This window comes from Phaenicophaeus curvirostris, chromosome 7 (assembly GCF_032191515.1).
Source record: "Phaenicophaeus curvirostris isolate KB17595 chromosome 7, BPBGC_Pcur_1.0, whole genome shotgun sequence".
NCBI classification, from domain to species: domain Eukaryota; kingdom Metazoa; phylum Chordata; class Aves; order Cuculiformes; family Cuculidae; genus Phaenicophaeus; species Phaenicophaeus curvirostris.
Window position 1 is genome coordinate 25,565,261 of NC_091398.1, and position 16,138 is coordinate 25,581,398.

At 60.0% G+C, this 16,138-nt stretch overlaps 2 protein-coding genes across 2 annotated transcripts; both read right to left on the reverse strand.

Moving 5' to 3' along the window:
• Positions 1-5,935: 5,935 nt before the first annotated feature.
• SLC11A1 (solute carrier family 11 member 1) lies at positions 5,936-12,395 on the reverse strand. The gene is made up of 15 exons (XM_069861807.1): positions 12,292-12,395; positions 11,600-11,733; positions 10,765-10,887; positions 10,319-10,438; positions 9,520-9,626; positions 9,360-9,430; positions 9,182-9,249; positions 8,880-9,035; positions 8,598-8,756; positions 8,353-8,442; positions 8,088-8,207; positions 7,186-7,335; positions 7,034-7,107; positions 6,221-6,374; positions 5,936-6,127 (listed from the first exon to the last, which is right to left on the reverse strand). Exons 1-15 carry the CDS (start codon positions 12,329-12,331, stop codon positions 6,017-6,019), a joined length of 1,677 nt encoding a protein of 558 aa, XP_069717908.1. The 5' UTR covers positions 12,332-12,395; the 3' UTR covers positions 5,936-6,016.
• Positions 12,396-13,354: 959 nt separating this feature from the next.
• CATIP (ciliogenesis associated TTC17 interacting protein) lies at positions 13,355-15,999 on the reverse strand. Its single transcript, XM_069861100.1, has 9 exons — positions 15,936-15,999; positions 15,259-15,471; positions 15,065-15,120; positions 14,723-14,809; positions 14,414-14,584; positions 14,150-14,274; positions 13,994-14,070; positions 13,806-13,894; positions 13,355-13,594 (listed from the first exon to the last, which is right to left on the reverse strand). The coding sequence occupies exons 1-9, from the start codon at positions 15,997-15,999 to the stop codon at positions 13,355-13,357; spliced, it is 1,122 nt and encodes a 373-aa protein (XP_069717201.1).
• Positions 16,000-16,138: the final 139 nt, after the last annotated feature.

Genomic DNA, 16,138 nt, shown 5'->3' on the forward strand with positions numbered 1-16,138 from the left:
GGGGAAGGGGCGGGGGGGGGGGTTTGGGGGCGGCCCCCCCCGGCGCGGCCCCCGAGGAGGATCCCGAGGAGGGGTGGGGGGGGGGGTGGGGGTAGGCGGGGCGGCGGGCGCGGGGCGGCGGGAGCGGGAGCGGCGGCGCCGCCGAAGGAAACTTTGTTACAACATGGAGTTTCCTCCGCCCGGGCTGGGGCTGCAAACATGGAACCCGGGCGCGGTTTCAAGGAACCCCTTAAAAGGGCAACGCCGGGTGGGGACACCCCCCCCTTCCTCCTTCATCCCTCCTTCCTCCTCCTCCTCCCGGCATCCGCGGGGGGCGGGGGCAGCATTTGAGGGGTGTCTAACCTCCCCCTTCCATGGGTTTGGCTGGAAAGGACCCCCCCCTTGTGCCTCCTCTCCGCTCCCCGGGCTCCCCTGCACGATGGGTAGTGGTGACGGTGCTCGTTTGTTTATTCTTTCTCCCTTAATATTTTGGGAAATTATATATATTATATTTTTTTTATATATTTTATATATATTATGTATTTTTCGACATTATATATATTATATATTTTTATATATAGTATATACTGTATATTTTATATATCTATATAAATATAATATATCAATATATTATATTTTTTATATATTTATCTATATAAATATGACATAATACATTAAAATATATTATATACTTATATATATTTATATATAAACATAACATAATATACATAAACGATATATAATATATACGATATTATATATATATAAAATATCTAATTTCCCTCCTGCAATCCCGCCCCTCCTGCCTTCGGGAGAAGGAGGGATGTTCCCAGATGCTCTCTGAAAGCTGCTTTTATCAGGAACTCGAAGATGCGATGCTGCCCACCCCCCCCACACACCCTCTGGTGGCATCCCCGGTGCCTCCCTCCATCCCCTCGGTTCCTCCTTCCATCCCTGGCACCTTCCCCACCTGGAAACCCAGCTGGGCCCTGCCAGAAGTGCCGCTCCCTCCATCAATCCCCAGCTGGAAATTCCGCATCTGAGCTTCTTTGAATCATAGAATCATAGAATAACCAGGTTGGAAGAGACCCACCGGATCATCGAGTCCAACCATTCCCATCAAACACTAAACCATGTCCCTCAGCACCTCGTCCACCCGTGCCTTAAACACCTCCAGGGAAGGTGAATCAACCACCTCCCTGGGCAGCCTCTGCCAGTGCCCAGTGACCCTTTCTGTGAAGAATTTTTTCCTAATGCCCAGCCTAAATCTCCCCTGGCGGAGCTTGAGGCCATTCCCTCTTGTCCTGTCCCCTGTCACTTGGGAGAAGAGGCCAGCACCCTCCTCTCTACAACCTCCTTTCATGTAGTTATAGAGAGCAATGAGGTCTAATGGGTCCCGTTCAATGAGGTCTTTGGGGGTCTTTCCATCTCTCTCAGCTGCGCTTTGGAAATTTGAGGGTCTGGAATCCTCTTTTTCTGGCCCAGGGGCCCCGGGCAGGCAGGGAGTGGTGGCAGTGGCTCCCCCGGTGCCACACAAGGAGACACATTCTCACAGGTGACCCCACTGGAAAATGGGGTCCGGCATCAGCAGGTGGCCCCCTGGGAAATTAGGATGCTGCAGGGCTGGCAGGACGGAGCAAAAGCCGGTTGGCACCTGTGGCTCCCGCACTGGGGGAGACCCAGTGGGGTCTGGGCTGTGGCTGGGGACAGGGACACCTCTCCCCGTCACCTGCTGCGACAGCGGGCAGCGTGGCAGCCGGTGGGAGAGGAAGGAAGGAGCTGAGCTTCCTCCCCTCTCCATTTCAGGCAGGGTGAGCGCCTCGTCCCCAGCGGGTGCCAGGGATGCTGCTCACCCGGGGGCGGCTGTGGGGGCCACACGCTGTCCCCTCCGGGACCTCTGTCCCTCCAAAAGCCAAATCCTGATTTTCCCTCCTCAATGCACAGGGAGCAGCCCCAGCTCTGCTGGGCCCTGCCTGTCCTCTAAATCATCTCATTAGGGAACTCTCCAGGCGCAGCAGCAGTCGGAGCATCCTTCCCAGGTTTATTCCCCACAGGCTCAGAGGCAGATCATAGAATCATAGAATCTCGCAGCTGCTCTGCATAAGGCTTGTTCTCCAGCCCCCTCACCAGCTTCGTTGCTCTGTTTGTCCTCCTGAGACGCAGGCTACGCCTCTGTTACTAAACTAAACATTGTCAGGGCATAAACACCTTGAATGTTTTCAGGGATGGGGCATCTACTTTCTCTCTGGGCAACCTGTTCTGGTGCCTCACCAGCCTCGGTGTAAAAGAATTTTTCCTAATAGGAAGTCTAAACCTCTTCTCTTTTAGTATAAACCCACTACGTCTTTCCCTAACGGCTCAGCAGGTGTGGGGCTGGGGGGCAGTGGGGTCTGCAGGATGCAGGGACCAGCCCCATGGATAATGGTGGGGTAGGAGGTCCTGTGGGGTTTGCTCTTCTCCAGCCAGGACTCAGCAGGAGCCCGGTGCCTTTCATAGAATCGTAGAATCACTAGGTTGGAAAGGACCCACTGAGTCCAACCATTCCCATCAATCACTAAATCATGTCCCTCAGCACCTCATCCACCCGTCCCTTAAACACCTCCAGGGAAGGTGCCCCCACGGCCCCCCACATCCAGCGAGGGGCTCCTGAACTGAACTGGGAATGCAGGATGAGGCCTCGGTCTGCACAAATGTCCCCTGGCGGGTCCCACAGCCCCAGGACAAGGACAGCATCCCCTGAGCATCCCAGCTGCCCTGGTGAAGGGGCTGGAGAACAGGCCTTATGAGGAGCGGCTGAGAGAGCTGGGGGTGTTTAGCCTGGAGAAGAGGAGGCTGAGGGGAGACCTCATTGCTCTCTACAACTACCTGAAAGGAGGTTGTGGAGAGGAGGGAGCTGGCCTCTTCTCCCAAGTGACAGGGGACAGGACTAGAGGGAACGGCCTCAAGCTCCACCAGGGAAGGTTCAGCCTGGATATTAGGAAAAATTTTTTCACAGAAAGGGTCATTGGGCACTGGCAGAGGCTGCCCAGGGAGGTGGTTGAGTCACCTTCCCTGGAGGTGTTTAAGGCACGATGGACGAGGTGCTGAGGGATATGGTTTAGTGTTTGATAGGAATGGTTGGACTCGATGATCCGGTGGGTCTTTTCCAACCTGGTGATTCTGTGATTCTAAGGTCAGGTTGGACGGGGCTCTGAGCAGCCTGATCTGTCGGAAGCTGCTCCTGCTCACCGCGGGGGGCTGGACGACGACATAAAAGATGATTTTTATGGTCCCTTCCAGCGCAAACCATCGACGACCTCCAAACTCCCCGCTCCCGTCCCCCCGCCCTGGGGGCGCTGCCGCAGCTACCGGCAGTGGGTTCTCCTCCCTGGAGCTGGCGGGGGCACCGGGGTCGGTCGTGCCCCCTTTTTTGGTGGGGGGGGTGGGGACAGACCCCTCCTCTCGGCGGCCCCGCCGCTCCGGCTCCTCCCCGAGGCACTGCGGGGGCGGGGGAGGAGGGGCCCGCCGCGGCCGGCATCGCCCTTTTAAGAAAGGGGAAATTCTTCACATAAACAAGCGCGGGGAAAGGGGAGGGAAGAGGGGGGGGGGGGTCCCTCCCCGGGAAACGAGGTGGGGGGGGAGAACGGGGAGGGGGGGCCCTATCCATGCCCCCCCCCCCCCATTCCCCTCTTTCCTTCTTCATGAATTGGCTTGGGAAGGAGGAATTTTGGATGGGGAGAGGGGGGAGCCTTGAAACAGCCCAGGGAGCGTCTCGCAAGTGCGGGAGAGGCGGGGAGGGGGTGGGGGTAAAGGGCAGCGGGGACCCCCCCCCCCACCTCCAAACCCGGGGGGGGGAGATGCAAAGGGCTGGGCTGAGCCCCCCTCCCCTCCCCCGAAATCGCGGGATAAAGGGTCGTAGGGTGCAAACACGCCATTTATCAGCCCCCCCCCATCCCCAAACGAGGAGCCCCCGGGCGGGGAGGGATGCTTAGCGGTCCCGGGCGCGCTAATTAGCGGTCCCGGGAGGTAATTAGCGGCCCCGTGGGCCGGCGGTTCCCGGCATTAATGAGGAGGGGAGGGAGGGCTCCAGGGCGGCTCCTTCGCCGGCGCATCCGCGCCAAGGGCTGGGGGCACCTCCCGCTGCAGCGTAGCCAGCCGGGACCAGCATCCCTGAACCCGGGGGGGGCTCAAAAATCGGGGGAGAGGCTCAAAAATCGTGGAGGGAGGCTCAAAAATCGGCGGGGAGGCTCAGTAATTGGGGGGAGGCTCAAAAATCGGGGCAGAGGCTCACAAAATCGGGGCAGAGGCTCACAAAATCGAGGGGGAGGCTTAAAAATCGAGGAAGGGCTCAAAAATCGGGGGAGAGACTTAAAAATCGAGGGCGGAGGCTCATAAATTGGAGGGGAAGGCTCAAAAATCGTGGAGGGAGGCTCAAAAATCGGAGGGGGAGGCTCAAAAATCGGGGAGGGAGGCTCAAAAATCGGAGGGGGAGGCTCAAAAATTGGGGAGATGCTCAAAAATCGGGGGGAAGAGGCTCAAAAATCGGCGGGGGAGGAGCAAATATCTGCGGGGAGGCTCAGTAATTGGGGGGAGGCTCAAAAACCCGGGCAGAGGCTCACAAAATCGGGGGGAGACTTAAAAATCGAGGAAGGGCTCAAAAATCGGGGGAGAGACTTAAAAATCGAGGGCGGAGGCTCAAAAATTGGGGGGATGCTCAAAATCGTGGAGGGAGGCTCAAAAATCGGAGGGGGAGGCTCAAAAATTGGGGGGATGCTCAAAAATCGGGGGGAGGAGGCTCAAAAATCGTGGAGGGAGGCTCAAAAATCGGGGGGAGGAGGCTCAAAAATCGTGGAGGGAGGCTCAAAAATCGGCGGGGGAGGAGCAAATATCTGCGGGGAGGCTCAGTAATTGGGGGAAGGCTCAAAAACCCGGGCAGAGGCTCACAAAATCGGGGGGAGACTTAAAAATCGAGGAAGGGCTCAAAAATCGGGGGAGAGACTTAAAAATCGAGGGCGGAGGCTCAAAAATTGGGGGGATGCTCAAAAATCGTGGAGGGAGGCTCAAAAATCGGAGAGGGAGGCTCAAAAATTGGGGGGATGCTCAAAAATCGGGGGGAAGAGGCTCAAAAATCGTGGAGGGAGGCTCAAAAATCGGCGGGGGAGGAGCAAATATCTGCGGGGAGGCTCAGTAATTGGGGGAAGGCTCAAAAACCCGGGCAGAGGCTCACAAAATCGGGGGGAGACTTAAAAATCGAGGAAGGGCTCAAAAATCGGGGGAGAGACTTAAAAATCGAGGGCGGAGGCTCAAAAATTGGGGGGATGCTCAAAAATCGTGGAGGGAGGCTCAAAAATCGGAGAGGGAGGCTCAAAAATTGGGGGGATGCTCAAAAATCGGGGGGAAGAGGCTCAAAAATCGTGGAGGGAGGCTCAAAAATCGGCGGGGGAGGAGCAAATATCGGCGGGGAGGCTCAGTAATTGGGAGGAGGCTCAAAAATCGGGGCAGAGGCTCACAAAATCTAGGGGGAGGCTTAAAAATCGGGGGAGACACTTAAAAATCGAGGGCGGAGGCTCAGAAATTGGAGGGATGCTCAAAAATCGGGGGGAGGCTCATAAATTGGAGGAGAAGGCTCAAAAATCGTGGAGGGAGGCTAAAAAATCGGATGGGGAGGCTCAAAAATCGGCGGGGGAGGCTCAAAAATCGGGGCAGAGGCTCACAAAATCGGGGGGAGGCTCAAAAATCGGAGGGGGAGGCTCAAAAATCGGGGCAGAGGCTCAAAAATCGGCGGGGAGGCTCAAAAATCGGGGCAGAGGCTCACAAAATCGGGGGGAGGCTTAAAAATCAAGGGGGGGCTCAAAAATCGGGGGCAGAGGCTCAAAAATTGGGAGGATGCTCAAAAATCGGAGGGAGGAGGCTCAAAAATTGGGGGGGAAAGTCTGCCTGGCTGGGAACTCTGTCCCTGTTGGTTGTATTTCTGGGTCAAACATATCCCCCCGGCTTCGGTGTGTGATTAAACTGGTGCCCCAAGTGGGAGAGGGGACAGTAAGGGGGTTGAGGTTTGTCACTGGGTCCCTCCTGGGGCCAGCGGGTCATGGGAGACACCGAAGCCGAAGCGGCTGTGGTGACCCCGCGCCAGGAACCGAGCTCCGTGTGCGATGCTGCACGTCCAGATCTATGGAGAGCAAAGAGGGCAGGTTGATGGGTGGGTACCCAAAAAGGATGCTGTCCCCCACCCAGCCACCCCTCCTCTCCCTGCCAGCCCTACCAGGTAGGTGATGAAGAGCACGTAGGCAGCCAGCAGCAAACCCAGGGGAATGTAGTATCCCAAGCCCCGCAGCGTGGGCAGAAAGTCCACCACAAAGTAGATGTTGATGGCGCAGACCAACCCCGTGATGAGAGTCATCAGCACCTTTGCCAGGCTGCGGGCAGGGGAGTAGGTGTCAGTGCCAGAGCAGCGCTCCCTGTGCCACTGGGAACAGTTATCTGGGAGATCTGGGGTTGGAGGTGAGCAAGATTCCAACTGGGACATCTCTGCACCCTGTGGCTGTTTGACACACCCACTGTGGGACTGGGGTCTGCGTGTCCTCGAGGTGTGAGGCTGGCAGTGCCAGGAGGATGCTGAGGATCCTGGGGGTACCCGAGGCAGCAGCCAGATCATAGAATCATAGAATCACCAGGTTGGAAGAGACCCACCGGGTCATCAAGTCCAACCATTCCTATCAAACACTAAACCATGTCCCTCAGCACCTCATCCACGCGTGCCTTAAACACCTCCAGGGAAGGGGACTCAACCACCTCCCTGGGCAGCCTCTGCCAGTGCCCAATGACCCTTCCTGTGAAAAATTTTTTCCTAATGTCCAGCCTAAACCTCCCCTGTTGGAGCTTGAGGCCATTCCCTCTCGTCCTGTCCCCTGTGGCATTAGGACAAGGATGGAGAGGGCAGTTATAGGCTTTATCCTGCTCTGGTGGGAATGACCATGCGCCAACTGCTCCTGCAGCGTGGTTTGGGGAGGACGAGATGGTCCAAAGGGTGCCTTGCTTTGTCCCCCTCCATGTCCCACCCTGCCCGGGCACTCACGGGCCGTTGGTGAAGTCCTGCATGAGCGGGCGCAGGCTGGTGAAGGTGAGGATGGGCAGGACGGCGAAGGGCAGCTGGAAGAAGAGGCGGGTGAGGGGAGCACAGCTTCCAGACTGGGGTTGTTGGGGTGCAGGTTGTGCCCCCCACCTTACCAGAATGCTCTGGAGGACGTTGAGCAGGTCGTTCATGCCAGTGAGGTGGCTGACGTCCTTGAAGGCAGCCACAAAGACAGTGGGCAGGATGGCGAAGGTGCGGGTGAAGAGCACCCGGGCAAAACGGGACCAGCGGAGCTGCAGGAAACCCTGAGGACACAGCAAAATCTGCACCCTCACCCCCTGCCATGCCCAGGGTGCTGTACCAGGATGCCCCCTCCCCAAACTGTGGCTTGGAGGTACATGGGAGACATCATCCTCTCCTCTGTGCTAGGGTGCTGAGCAGGGCCTTGCAGGGCTGCTGGACCCCACTAGGTGTCAGCTCCAGCTCATTAAGCAAATGAGCTCATTAGGGAAGCACTTTGTGGGGCACCCACTGGATGCTGATGGCAGGGGGTGTCACAGAAGGCAGGGGTGGGCACGAAGCAGCAACGGATGGCACTGTCCCCACCCCATCTCCTGGGGACCAGGGACCCCGGTGCCATCAAGCTGCCACTCACCAGCTGAGCAACATAAAATCATAGAATCACCAGGTTGGAAAAGACCCTCCGGATCATCGAGTCCAACCATTCCTATCAACCACTAAATCATGCCCCTCAGCATCTTGTCCACCCGTCCCTTAAACACCTCCAGGGAAGGTGACTCAACCACCACCCTGGGCAGCCTCTGCCAGTGCCCAATGACCCTTTCCATGAAATATTTTTTCCTAATGTCCAGCCTGAACCTCCCCTGGTGGAGTTTGAGGCCAATGACCCTTGCCCAGTTCCCTGCGGGACTGGGGGGCAATGAACTCTGCCAAATACCCCTGGGGAGGTGCTTCCAGCAGGATCCTGCAGCCAGAGCCCATCTGTGATTCCCCCCACCTCCCCACAGGGATGAGGGGCAGCATTCCCATTCCTCACCTCCATAACGAACTGCCCCGCATAGGTCCCGGTCATCGTGGAGCTCTGTCCTGCTGCCAGGATCCCGATGGCCCAGATGTACAGTGCCGCTGTCCCGAAATAGCAGCCCAAGATGACACCCTGTGTGGGAACCCCAAAATGTCCTGTACCCCTGGGGCACCCCATCAGCTCCTGGTCACCCAGCAGGGTCCTGGCAGCCCCCAGCTCCTGGGATTGATGCGGGGGGAGTGCTATGTCCCCCTGATGGGTAGGGATGCCCACTCACCCCCTGGTAGATATCCACGGAGACCGTCTCATTGTTGGTGGGGAAGATGCCAGCGTAGCGACTGACGCTGCTGTTGACGCACTTGTTGTGCTGGAAGGCACGGTGGGTGTGAGTGTGACAGCCACCCCGCAGCCCCAGGGACAGAAGGGGATGAGGACGCCCGCTCTCCAAGGGATGCTTGTTCTGCCTGTCTCCTCATCTGGGCATGACCATCACCTCCCCGGGGCGTGTGGGGTGACACTCACCACGTTCTCGTTTCGCTGGTGGTAGAAAGCCTCGCCGAAGACAGCCATGACGAAGAGGTTGATGAGGAAGGAGACGAAGAGGGCCAGGCAGGACTCGGTCAGGAAATACATGTTGGCCTCCCTCACCGCCTCCTTCTTGGACCGATCTATCTCCCGCGTCTGAGCACGGGGGGTGACATGGGTGCCGCCGGGTCAGGTGAGCACCAGGGCCAGCTTGTCCCTATTGAGTGTCCCCCGAGGCACCCTGGGGTGACAGCGCCCATGGCACTGCCTTGGCCTCACCTTGACCAAGGAGGAGTGGAGGAAGATGTTATGGGGCATAATGATGGCACCGACGATGCCCACAGCCTGGAGCAGCTCCTCTCGCCCGCAGCCTGGGCAGTAGGGCAGGACAATGCCCTTCAGCACCTCCACCTGCCCCGGCCTCACCACGGCATACTGGGGACCGGGAAGGGGCACCGTGAGCTGGCAGCCTCCCGGCTGCAGCCCGGTGCCAGCAGGGATGCCTCATGGGGCTTCCCTGCCAGCCCCCACCTGCCAGCATCCTGTGGGGAGAGGGGGTGTCCCCAGCTCCCCCCCTTCACCTCGTAGCCAAAGGTCAGGGCCATGATGGTGATGAGGAGGCCGAAGAATGCCTCCAGTTTGCGGAGTCCTAGAGGGGTTGAGAGCCAAGGTGGGACAGGGCAGGAGACACCCAGTGCCACATCAGCACCACGGCTGCCTGGACAAGTGTCCTCCCTGTCCCCCCACCCTGGTGCTCACCGTATTTGTCAAGGAAGAGGAAGAAGAGGGTGTCCATGATGGTGATGAGGACCCCACCCCAGAGTGGGATGCTGTGGGATGGCAAGGAAAGGTGTCAGACACGTGCCCCTCCACAGAGCAGGACCACTGAGGGGGCTGGGGGCCTCCCGGGGTGGCTCACCGGCCAGCTGAGAGCAGGCTGAAGGCGATGGCCGTCCCGATGACCTCCTGCATGTCCGAGCCAATGATGGCAATCTCGATCATGAGCCAGAGCAGCACGCGGGGCACCTGGAGGGTACAGGGTGCAGCGAGGTGCTTAAGAGTTGAGACCCCTGTGCCTGTCCCCAGGCTGTGTCAGGCCACCCAGAGCAGCGTGGGGACACCAGGAGACTGCCACTCCCCCAGCCTCTCCCACAACAGAATTGTGTGGTGCAGGATGGATCCTACATCCCAGCCTGCCCCCCTTCCCAATCCAACCACCCCAGTGGGAGGCGAGGACAGGACCCAGCTGTCTAGATACGATGCTCCTGAGGAGCGCTGGGACAGAGGGATGTATCCAGCCCTCATTCTGGGGACCTGTCAGCCAACATCTCATAGCTTGTTCTCCCCTTGCTAGGAGCCTGCCACCTCAATGGGGACCCACACTACCCCCCTTCTTTCCCACGCCATCCGCCCTGCGCCAGCGTGACCAGGCTCGCCCCGCGTCTCAGCTCCGCGTCACTGCCACGACGCCCCGGCCCACCCCGCTGGGGACGCGCTCATGTCCCCAGATCAGACCAGGATGCTAAGGCGGCTGTTCCCCTCACCATCTCCCCATGCCAGAGGGGGAGAACTGGGGCTGGGGCAGGGAGTGAGGAGCCCCTGGGAAAGGACAGGCTCTTGCAGCATCTTCCCACTCCTCTGCATGCCCTAAACAGCCCTGCTCCCCAGTCCCTGACCGATCTGTGGGGTAACCCTGGGGATTCACCGTGGCAGCTCACCTTGGGGTAATAGAGGTAGCAAATCTCGCCCAGGTCCTTCCCCGTCACCACACCGAGGCGGATGGCCAGGCGCTGGCACAGCAGCCCCAGGATGGTGGCCCACAGCAGCACCCACAGCAGCTGGGGGAGCAGGAGGGAGGCAGCAGGGACTGGGTACCAGGCAGGATCTGATTGCCCAAGGCTCCCAGGGAGCTTATCAAGCACCCAAGGGACGCGGGGAGGGTGAAGCCCAAAAGGAGTTGGTAGTGGTCCCCAGCCCAGGCAAAGGGGTGTCTTTCTTGCACCCCTGCATGCCCTCCCCCACTGCCAATGGCCCCTTGTTCCCTTCCGGCTCCCCGGGATGGGGAAGCCGCTTTGCCATGGGGCTGGGTGGCCGTTGGAGCAGGAGAGGTTACGAAACCTCAGCTGTTTCCTGACCCCGGGACCGGGGGGGCCCCAGGGCTCACCTTGAACCCCGCTACTGCCCCGCACTGCAGGTCCGACTCCACGTTGCCCGGGTCCAGGTAGGCGATGCTCATGAGGAAACCGGGACCGGTGAAAGCCCAGAGTTTCCTAAAGCTGAAGCCCGGCTGGGACGAGGCAGAAGGTCAGAGCGGGGCGCTCCCATTCAAAACCAGCGTCACCCAGTTGCACCCCCAGTTCCCTTTAGCCTATTTCTGGGAAGCCCTCTGCTGCCTGCACGGCTGCATTTCGCATCCAGAGGACATTTCTCTTGCCTGTTTTGACTAGGGAACTGCTGCCTCCTAGCCCATCTCCCTTAGCAACAGTGCTGGGGGGCAGCGAGACCCACATCCAACACGGGGACAGGCTGCACAGTGATTTGTAGGGGGCGTCCTGTGGCTGTCAGGCACCATTAATTGCATCCTATGGGATCCCACCGCTAAGCCTTGCTTTTATCACCCCTGCTAGCATGGGAACCCCCATTCCTTTCCCTTTTCCTTTCCCTTTTCCTTTCCCCTGCCCAGGACTGGTTGGGTTTAGGGGCTGGTAGGGCACCCAAGAGGCACCCAAGAGGTGCACGAGCCACACCGTGATCCTTGTGGCTGGGTAGCAACTCGCCCAGTGCCTCAGTTTTCTTATCTGGAAACTTTTTAGTGTGGAAAACCTCAGCCAGGACTGTGATTTGCCTGAACCAGGTCTGGGGACACTAACATCCCCAGGGCACATCTCCCCACCCCTGCAATGGCCATTTGCCTCCGCACCTCAAGCTCCCTGTGGTAACGATCCTCTGCCCCATCTTGACCCACCCTCAGACACAGCTCCCAGCCCAGCAGCACCTACCCCGCTGCCCTTGGGAATGCTGATGAGCTCATCCAGGTAGGTCTGATCCCGGGTGCCAGGGTGCTGTGGGGGCACGGGGCTCCAGCCAGTGCCATATGTGTGGGTTTGGCCCTGGTTCAGGGACCCGGTGAGACCTAGGGGAGCGAGGAAGAGGGAAGGGAAGGTGACAGCCCACCAAGGAGACAAGGACACTGGTGGGCTGGCAGCCCTGGTACCACCTTTCCCTGAGTCCCACCTGCCTCTGCCCAATGAAACCCATGAGGGATGAACCCATTTTTCCAGGGGATCCTTGAGGGTGGTTATATAGGGGCTGTCAGTGGCTACCAAAAGGTGTCGGGCGACACTTCTAGCTCAGGTATCCCTAAAAAACCCTGGTCCCAACCCAATCCTCACCAGTTCAAGAGCCAAGTGCGTTTCTGGACAGGAGGGACCCTGCTCCGGGTCCTGCTGCTGGGTGGGCACAGAGTGGGGACAAAAGGCTGGTACCGGTCCCAACCCGCCCCCTGCCCACCCGCGTCGTGGGTGAATCACAGGTGGGTTGGGGGAACAGAGGACGGGGCAGTTGGGGAAGCCAGGACAGGCTGGGGTAGAGGAATCCCACTTCGGATGAGTAGCAAAGCCAGGGATCCTGGAGCAGAGGGAAGGGGGGTCTGGTAGAGGAAAGGAGGGACCGGGTGATCTGAGTGGCTCACCTGGCTGCAGAGATGCTGTGGCTGGACCTGACCTGGACATGCTGCTGGGGAGCCCCGACCTCGACACTGGGTGTGATGCCCGCCACCCAGATTTTAAAGGAGCCCCCAGTGGCCTCCCCCCACCCCGAGGAGGGGAAGAGGAGGAGGAGAAGCTGCTACCCCACCCACTGACTCGGGCTGGGAAAGGGCGAGGACGGGTGGGTGCTATGAGTGCAAGGTCTCAGTTACCCAACCCTGTGCCAGGAGAAGAGGACCCAGCGCTGCCCTCCCCCTTGTCATGGCCACGTGTCACCCCCTGTCACTTGCCAGGGGTTCTGCTCCTTGGGCAGTTGGAGGGGACAGGGGATAGTGTCCCACAGCACAGGGAACGAGAACTGACCCCGTGGAAGTAGGGGAAAAGCTGGAGAAGTGGGAATGAGGAGGAAGTAAGCGTGCGTTGCACAAGCGCGTGAGCAGGTCAAAATGCACTCAGCTGCCCGGGAGTGGGGGGAACACTCAGGCAGGCTCTGTGGCACAGGGTGCTCACACCAGCCCTGGGTAGGGGGGGACCCTCACCCCAAAGATGGGGAGCTCAGCATCATGGTGGCTCAGGCTGCTCCTAGGAAAGGGGTCACCCCATCCCTGTGAGGTGGGAGGAGGAGCACCCCAGATGCACCCGTGGGTGCCTGGGTAGGCCAGCTGCCTCTTTGGGGCACCCCTCTACCACCAGACTGTGACCCACAGAGAGGTGGGCAGTGGGGCTCTGCCCCCAGGGAGATGTGGGGTGCCCCAGCACTGGGATCATAGAATCATAGAATCACCAGGTTGGAAAAGACCCACCAGATCATAGAGTCCAACCATTCCTATCAAACACTAAAAGTGAGCTTGGCTCTGCCCCAGGGTATGTCCCAGGCATCCCCCACCCCAGGTGGGAGCTAGAACAGTTGAGGGTGGGGGCAGGATGCCTGTGTCCCCCCTAGACTGGGATGAGGATGGGGGTTAGCACAAAAATCAGCACTATCTGCCCTCCCCGTGCCCCAGTTTACCCAAAGCAAACGAGCCTGGACAGGGAGTGCTGGCAGCTTTATTCCTTGTTAGCTGGCGGTTCGTGGTGCAAGGAGCAGGACAGGGGGCTGTCATCCCCACTGGAGGCAAAGCGGGGGCCAGGCGACCATCGTCGGCCAAAGGGGGCAAAGAATTGGGCGGCGAAGGAGACGGGGTCGTGGGGCTGCTGCAGGAGCAGGGCCTGGAGGAAGTCTGCTAGCAGCTCCTGGATCTCAGGGTGCTCCCGGACGTAGGCGGCGTGGGACGCTCGCAGCTCCTCCTGCAGCAGGGTGGGCACAGGCACCAATGTCCCTCCTGGGGCACCAGTGTCCCCCCAGCCACCATGCTGGGGGGAAAGCAGGATGCCTGGATCCTTTCCCACCCTTGAAGAGCTTGGTGTGTCCTGGCCAGCCTGATCCCTGCTGGGAACCCCAGGGGAGATCCTGCTGGAGAGCGGCACAGCTCCTTGTCCCCTCGTGCCCCTATCTCACCTTCCTGTCCAGGAACCAAGAGTAGAGCTGAAGGTCCTCCTCCCAGTCCAGGGCTTGTTTGGGGAAGCGGGGCTGAGGCTCGACCCCACCTGGCAGCAGAAAAAGGCAGGGCAGCTCGTTCCCCTCTCGGCTGCCAAACAGTGGGCAGGGGCTGCCTGGGCTGGGGGGCACAAGCCTCCCCCCAATACCTTTCTCGTCAAGGACGGACTCATCCTGCAGAAGCATCAGCGTGGGATGGCCAACCTGCACCCGCCGGGCCAAGCGCCTGTGGAGGGAAGAGCTGGTGAGGGCCCTCCTGGGTCCCTCCAGGCTGGGGGCGCCCCTGGCTGGACCCCTGCCCGTACCCGCTGGGGAGGAAGCTGTTGTGCCAGGTGGTGGAGACGCCCGTCCCAGCGTTCAGGGCTCTCTCGATCACAAACACCTCTACCTCTGCCGAGCCCACCGCTTGCTGCTGGATGCCCAGGGTGCGCTGCGGGTAACAACCAGGTCTCACCTCTGTCCTGGCATCACCCGCACTGCGCTCACCCCTGCCTCCCGCATCCCACCCTGGCACCACAGACCTGACCCAGACCCCCTCATCCCATGAGATCCCCCGAGCAGTGGCTCACGTAGCTGGAGGTGCAGAGGTGGCCCTCGGTGTCAATGGCCGGGAAGATGAGGTTGGGGGGCACTGCCTGCCGGCGTGCCAACACCCGCAGCAGCAGGAGGTTGGCACCCTCTGGAAGCAGCCCCTGTAGCTCGGCCTGGCTGTAGGAGAAGTTCTGGCGCTGTGGTTCCGCCTGTGGAAACACACAGCCACCCCGATGGCATCCCAGAACCTGTGGGCACCCCTGGGTGGGACAGGCCAGCCATGACCCCCACCCCAGGATGTGCCTCATCTCGGGGGCAAAGGGAGGAGAGACCCTCCTCAGCCTCACCTCTCCCTCCTGGAGGGTCTTGGTGACAGTCATCCCGTGCTGGTGGCTCACCATGTGGGTCCTCCTCTCTATGGGGTGTTCGCTGAGCTGCAGGAGGGGTGGGGACGCAGGGTGGAGGGCAGCGCCAGGGGACACCCTCTCTGAGGTGGCACCCCCACCATCCCTTTCAGAGTACCACGACAGATGCATTGTGGGAAACTCCCCACTCCAGCTGCCACCCAGAGGAGGGGAGGAGGACTAGGCTGGTGGGACAGAGCTGGTGTCCCAGCCAGGAAGGGGCATTGCTTCAGAGCACAAGTGCAGGACACGGGGAAGGGGACGTGCCACAACCATGCCGGTCACCTCCAGGCGCTCCTGCTCCTCCTGCTCCAGGGTCTCCAGCCGCGGGGTCACGTAGGCTGCAGAGCAGAGCCAGGCTCAGCCCACCACACTCAAGCACCCTACTGGCACTGCTGCAGCGCCCATCCCAGCCCCAGGTGCCAGTGGGACTGGGATGTTCTGGTCCTGGGGAACACCCCGAGCTGCCATGGGCTCACCTTTGAGGGTGCTGCAGCAGGGCACGCCATCCTGCTTGCCACGGGAGCCGGCTTGCACGAGGATGCAGCTCCGCAACAGCTCCCCTGCCCGCTCGTAGGGTGCCCACTGGGCTGCCACCCACCACTGGCCTCCTGCCTGGTCACTGGGCTGACCAACTGCTGGCACCACCTCCAGTGTCTCAGCAAACAGGCAGCACTGCAGCTCCTCCAGCCCTGTCCAGAGGGACCATCATGCTTTACCAGAGGGAAGGATAACCCTGCCTGGGGGGATGGACACCCCTGCCCAGAGAGACCATCACCAGGGAGATGGATGCTTCTACCACGAGGGATGGACACTCTTACCCCGAGGGATGGACACCCTTATCCCAAGGGATGAACACCCGTGCCCAAAGCTTCTCCTGCCCCAGTTCCCTGCCCTGTGCCATTGATCCAGCCCCCAGGACCCCCAGGGGTGGATGAGGTGCTGAAGGACATGGTTCAGTGATTGATAGGAATGGTTGGACTCGATGATCCAGTGGGTCTTTTCCAACCTAGTGATTCTGTGACCGGAGCCCCTCATGCCAGACCCGTTGCCAACCCAATCTGCACCAGTTCAAGGGCCAAGTGCATTCCTGGATAGGAGGGACCGAGGATGCCCATGGCACACGGGGACGAGGAGGGTGTTTGGGGGCACCCACCGACGTGGTTCAGGAACTCGGCGGCTGCTGGGCTCTGCTGCTGGCTCTCCGGGGGCTGCTCCATGCCTCGCCTGGGGGCTCTGCTGCCGGACCCCCAGGTGAGCGGGGCAGCACATCTCCCCCCAAACCCGCGGTACCCAAGACAGTGACTCCCCCACCCCAACTCTGGCCTCTGCAGCCTCCCAACCCGTCACCCCCTCATC

What these genes read in the sequence shown, in the direction of transcription:
- CATIP (XM_069861100.1), bottom strand. Translation starts at nt 15,999, where the DNA reads ATGGAGCAGCCCCCGGAGAGCCAGCAGCAGAGCCCAGCAGCCGCCGAG. An exon ending in ACCTCTGCACCTCCAGCTAC is followed by an intron (nt 14,275 to 14,413) that starts GTGAGCCACTGC and finishes TGTTACCCGCAG; the next exon opens with CGCACCCTGGGCATCCAGCA. An exon ending in AACAGCTTCCTCCCCAGCGG is followed by an intron (nt 14,071 to 14,149) that starts GTACGGGCAGGG and finishes TTCCCTCCACAG; the next exon opens with GCGCTTGGCCCGGCGGGTGC.
- SLC11A1 (XM_069861807.1), bottom strand. Translation starts at nt 12,331, where the DNA reads ATGTCCAGGTCAGGTCCAGCCACAGCATCTCTGCAGCCAG. An exon ending in GCTACCTCTATTACCCCAAG is followed by an intron (nt 9,627 to 10,318) that starts GTGAGCTGCCAC and finishes TGTACCCTCCAG; the next exon opens with GTGCCCCGCGTGCTGCTCTG. An exon ending in CGGGGCAGTTCGTTATGGAG is followed by an intron (nt 7,336 to 8,087) that starts GTGAGGAATGGG and finishes CTGTGTCCTCAG; the next exon opens with GGTTTCCTGCAGCTCCGCTG.